Source organism: Oncorhynchus mykiss, chromosome 9 (genome assembly GCF_057628025.1).
Source record: "Oncorhynchus mykiss isolate SJ-2025 chromosome 9, ASM5762802v1, whole genome shotgun sequence".
NCBI lineage: Eukaryota > Metazoa > Chordata > Actinopteri > Salmoniformes > Salmonidae > Oncorhynchus > Oncorhynchus mykiss.
The window spans coordinates 9,586,184-9,592,092 of record NC_143030.1 but is presented as its reverse complement, the minus strand read 5'-3'; the positions used below and the strand labels follow the sequence as shown (position 1 = coordinate 9,592,092).

Sequence of the window (5,909 nt, the reverse complement as noted above, 5' to 3'; positions counted from 1 at the left end):
GTCTCTCTCTGTCTCTCTCTCCCCCTGTCTCTCTGTCTCTCTCCCTCTCTCTCTCTCTGTCTCTCTGTCTCTCTCTCCCTCTGTCTCCCTCTGTCTCCCTCTGTCTGTCTCTCTGTCTCTCTCTCTCTCTCGCTGTCTCTCTCTCTCTCTCTCTCTCTCTCTCTCTCTGTCTCTCTGTCTCTCTCTCTCTCTCTCTCTCTGTCTCTCTCTCTCTCTCTCTGTCTCTGTCTCTCTGTCTGTCAAACTCATCTATGCAACTCATTTAGCCCCCGTCTTCACCGAGGTCCGGAGGGCCGTACTTAAAATGTATTATATATTATATATGTATCGGGGTTAGGGATAGTTCTGTATCGAAAACTCCATTGCTTTTGGAATCTTCTCTTCTCCCTGACTGTTTAGCTTTCATTTTGATGACTGTTAGCAAGCTGGACAAACTGAACATAGTAGCAATGTATCATTTCTACACGGTTTCCATTTGATTCGCTGGCATTTGATTCTGATTCGCTAGCTCTTCTGATTCCCTGTCTCTTCTGATTCGCTGGCTCTTCTGATTCGTTGGGTTTTCTGATTCGCTGGCTCTTCTGATTCCCTGTCTCTTCTGATTCCTTGGCTCTTCTGATTCGCTGGCCCTTCTGATTCCCTGGCTCTTCTGATTCGCTGGCTCTTCTGATTCCCTGGCACTTCTGATTCGCTGGCTCTTCTGATTCCCTTGCTCTTCTGATTCGCTGGCTCTTCTGATTCCCTGGCTCTTCTGATTCGCGGTCTCTTCTGATTCCCTGGCTCTTCTGATTCGCTGGCTCTTCTGATTCCCTTGCTCTTCTGATTCGCTGGCTCTTCTGATTCCCTGGCTCTTCTGATTCGCTGTCTCTTCTGATTCCCTGGCTCTTCTGATTCGCTGGCTCTTCTCATTCGCTGGCTCTTCTGATTCACTGGCTCTTCTGATTCACTGGCTCTTCTGATTCACTGGCTCTTCTGATTCCCTGGCTCTTCTGATTCCCTGTCTCTTCTGATTCCCTGTCTCTTCTGATTCCCTGCCTCTTCTGATTCCCTGTCTCTTCTGATTCGCTGGCTCTTCTGATTCCCTGTCTCTTCTGATTTGCTGGCTCTTCTGATTCGCTGGCTCTTCTGATTCCCTGTCTCTTCTGATTCACTGGCTCTTCTGATTCCCTGTCTCTTCTGATTCACTGGCTCTTCTGATTCCCTTGCTCTTCTGATTCACTGGCTCTTCTGATTCCCTGGCTCTTCTGATTCACTGGCTCTTCTGATTCGCTGGCTCTTCTGATTCCCTGGCTCTTCTCATTCGCTGGCTCTTCTGATTCGCTGGGTTTTCTGATTCGCTGGGTCATGTTCTATTGAGGCTCAAAGTCAGAATGTCTCCTTCTAGAAAGAATAAAAAGATTCTATGGTACTCCGATATCCTTTTACAGGTGGTGTCCCTCCCTAAACCGATGGAAGTAGTGGTTCCAGCCCCGTCATTGGCTACCAGCTTCCCCTGTAAGCAGTGTGGAAAGTGAGTTTGTCCAATGAGACTGAAGAATCAACATCAATGTACATCTCATCTTTACACAAGTCAGCAGGCACAACTTTGAACTCTCTAATCCATCTCTCCATCTATCCATCTCTCCATCTCTCCATCTCTCCATCTATCCATCTTTCCATCTCTCCATCTATCCATCTATCCATCTTTCCATCTCTCCATCTATCCATCTATCCATCTCTCCATCTATCCATCTATCCATCTTTCCATCTCTCCATCTATCCATCTATCCATCTATCCATCTCTCCATCTATCCATCTATCCATCTATCCATCTTTCCATCTCTCCATCTATCCATCTATCCATCTATCCATCTATCCATCTATCCATCTCTCCATCTATCCATCTATCCATCTATCCATCTCTCCATCTATCCATCTATCCATCTATCCATCTCTCCATCTATCCATCTATCCATCTATCCATCTTTCCATCTTTCCATCTATCCATCTATCCATCTTTCCATCTTTCCATCTATCCATCTATCCATCTTTCCATCTCTCCATCTATCCATCTTTCCATCTTTCCATCTATCCATCTATCCATCTTTCCATCTTTCCATCTATCCATCTATCCATCTTTCCATCTCTCCATCTATCCATCTATCCATCTTTCCATCTTTCCATCTATCCATCTATCCATCTTTCCATCTTTCCATCTATCCATCTATCCATCTTTCCATCTCTCCATCTATCCATCTTTCCATCTTTCCATCTATCCATCTATCCATCTTTCCATCTTTCCATCTATCCATCTATCCATCTTTCCATCTTTCCATCTCTCCATCTCTCCATCTATCCATCTTTCCATCTTTCCATCTATCCATCTATCCATCTTTCCATCTCTCCATCTTTCCATCTTTCCATCTATCCATCTATCCATCTTTCCATCTTTCCATCTATCCATCTATCCATCTTTCCATCTTTCCATCTCTCCATCTCTCCATCTTTCCATCTTTCCATCTATCCATCTATCCATCTTTCCATCTTTCCATCTATCCATCTATCCATCTTTCCATCTCTCCATCTATCCATCTTTCCATCTTTCCATCTATCCATCTATCCATCTATCCATCTTTCCATCTTTCCATCTATCCATCTATCCATCTTTCCATCTCTCCATCTATCCATCTTTCCATCTTTCCATCTATCCATCTTTCCATCTCTCCATCTATCCATCTTTCCATCTATCCATCTATCCATCTTTCCATCTATCCATCTATCCATCTATCCATCTATCCATCTTTCCATCTATCCATCTATCCATCTATCCATCTATCCATCTATCCATCTTTCCATCTATCCATCTTTCCATCTATCCATCTCTCCATCTTTCCATCTCTCCATCTTTCCATCTATCCATCTATCCATCTATCCATCTTTCCATCTCTCCATCTTTCCATCTCTCCATCTTTCCATCTATCCATCTATCCATCTATCCATCTTTCCATCTCTCCATCTATCCATCTCTCCATCTTTCCATCTCTCCATCTTTCCATCTATCCATCTATCCATCTATCCATCTATCCATCTTTCCATCTCTCCATCTTTCCATCTATCCATCTATCCATCTATCCATCTTTCCATCTCTCCATCTTTCCATCTATCCATCTATCCATCTATCCATCTATCCATCTTTCCATCTATCCATCTATCCATCTATCCATCTATCCATCTTTCCATCTCTCCATCTATCCATCTATCCATCTTTCCATCTCTCCATCTATCCATCTATCCATCTATCCATCTATCCATCTGTCCATCTTTCCATCTATCCATCTATCCATCTTTCCATCTATCCATCTATCCATCTATCCATCTATCCATCTTTCCATCTATCCATCTATCCATCTATCCATCTATCCATCTATCCATCTTTCCATCTATCCATCTTTCCATCTATCCATCTCTCCATCTTTCCATCTCTCCATCTTTCCATCTATCCATCTATCCATCTATCCATCTTTCCATCTCTCCATCTTTCCATCTTTCCATCTATCCATCTATCCATCTATCCATCTATCCATCTTTCCATCTATCCATCTATCCATCTATCCATCTATCCATCTTTCCATCTCTCCATCTATCCATCTATCCATCTTTCCATCTCTCCATCTATCCATCTTTCCATCTATCCATCTATCCATCTATCCATCTATCCATCTATCCTTCTATCCATCTATCCATCTCTCCATCTATCCATCTATCCATCTATCCATCTATCCATCTCTTTTTCTTTCTTGCAACCTCTTTTTTCCCTCTCACTCTCTTTCTCCCTCTCTCTACTCTCTCTTCTCTCTCCCTCTCTCTTTCTCCCTCTCTCTTCTCTCTCCCTCTCTCTTCTCTCCCTCTCTCTGCTCTTTCTCTCCCTCTCTCCCCTTTCTCTCTCTCCATAGGATGTTCTACAAGATAAAGAGTCGTAACGCCCATATGAAGATCCATCGGCAGCAGCAGGACGACTGGAGACACCCAGGCCTCGGCCTCAACCCAGCCCAGAACCTCACCTCCAACCTGGGCACCAATCTACCCCATTGCCAGGCTTCAAGTCGGGCCTATCTCCCAGGCCCCATCAACAACAACAGCATTCACCATATTGGTGGTGCTCACACCATCATCAGTGACATCAGCGTTCCGAACACCAATACCGTAACCAATAGCAACAGTGTCACTGTCAATGACTCCACCTCTAATCAGAGGGGACCCGCTCCCCTCCTCTCTCTCCACCACTCGTGGGACTCGTTTCAGGTGAACTCTGACCCTGCGGCGGTATTCTTCTGTGACCCGGAAGTGAAAGCTGTGCTCGGAGTCATGGGGGGAGGGGTGAAAGGTCAAATCTTGTGGAATTAGCATCAGAGATACTGTATATAATGACGAGATGGTCTTGTCTCTGCCCTAACAATGGGAGTCATTGTCGCGAAGACAGAAAGGCAGGCGAGAGGAGGCGAGATGAGATGGGAATATTCTAGCCAATAAGAAGACAGATACGATCAGGTGGGAATATTCTAGCCAATGAGAGGACAGATACAACTGTGAACAATAGACACAACTCCAATATAAAAGTGTTTCTTAAAGTTGCCGAGGTGTCTCGAGCATCCACTTATATCAGTACCTTCGTAACAACCTAAACATGAAGAAACTTCTATTCGATCAAATAAGCCTTACTTAACAAATTAACAACACTATCTCATAAACCTTGATACAAAAAAAAAAAATCCCCATTTTGGTCTGCTTATCGCTATATTCGCTCTGTCAGATTTTGACGGGAGTGGAGCCTCTCACTTAGCCTCTTCCTCTCTGGTAGTATTCTAGAATCAGAACAGACAGACATAATTCACTTCCTTCCTGTACTGCTCTTCCTCTCTGGTAGTATTCTAGAATCAGAACAGACAGACATAATTCACTTCCTTCCTGTACTGCTCTTCCTCTCTGGTAGTATTCTAGAATCAGAACAGACAGACATAATTAACTTCCTTCCTGTACTGCTCTTCCTCTCTGGTAGTATTCTAGAATCAGAACAGACAGACATAATTCACTTCCTTCCTGTACTGCTCTTCCTCTCTGGTAGTATTCTAGAATCAGAACAGACAGACATAATTCACTTCCTTCCTGTACTGCTCTTCCTCTCTGGTAGTATTCTAGAATCAGAACAGACAGACATAATTCACTTCCTTCCTGTACTGCTTGGTTTTGGTACGGTCAAAGATGTAATAAAGAGTGTTTGTACATTTGTACAGTTTTTGTATTTAAATACTTTGAGTTGCTTTGCGTTTCATAAAAAAAATAAAATAAAAAAAAAAATATATATATGTGTTTTTGTATCTTACTCCATTTCCCTCACACACACATGAACACACTCAATCGTCAGAGGGTAGATATTGACATAGACGGACTAATGTTGACAAGGGGGTCATTGTTGACAAGGGGGCACATTCTGTCTCTACTGCTCTCTAAGTGGCTATGGACCTCGACGATGTTGTGTAAGTTTCAGTTGATGGTTAACTGTAGGTGAGTACCCAAATTGCTCCCTATCTCCTACGTACTACATCACTTCTGACCAGGGCCCATAGGAAAATAGGGTGTGATTTGAGACCAGGCTGTGTGTTTGTGTCTCTAGACTCTTTTCTGTAGCCAGGTTGCCAGGTGCTGGGGTCAACTGTGACGTCACAGGGTTCTAGAATGAAGAGGGTTCTGGGAAGGAATATAGGGAGGCGATGAGTGTTCTAGAAGAGTTTTAGTCGTAAACAACAAAAATTAACAATCGTCATAGTCACTCAGCGTACAGACTCTTCTTAATAAGCCAATCAATACCCACCTGGGCAGATAGTCAGGCTTATCAGCATAGAGTAATCCCTCATATCAACCCCAAGACCCGC

General features: G+C 43.5%; 1 protein-coding gene across 1 annotated transcript in view; it reads left to right on the top strand.

Moving 5' to 3' along the window:
* The window catches only part of LOC118965982 (uncharacterized), a 36,190-nt gene extending 30,926 nt beyond the window's left edge, over nucleotides 1-5,264 (top strand). Inside the window, exons 9-10 of the mRNA XM_036987219.2 lie at nucleotides 1,428-1,510; nucleotides 3,933-5,264. Coding sequence (XP_036843114.2) covers nucleotides 1,428-1,510; nucleotides 3,933-4,383 — 534 coding nt within the window. The 3' untranslated portion in view covers nucleotides 4,384-5,264. The remainder of the gene's footprint in view (nucleotides 1-1,427; nucleotides 1,511-3,932) is intronic.
* The last annotated feature ends 645 nt before the right edge of the window (nucleotides 5,265-5,909 follow it).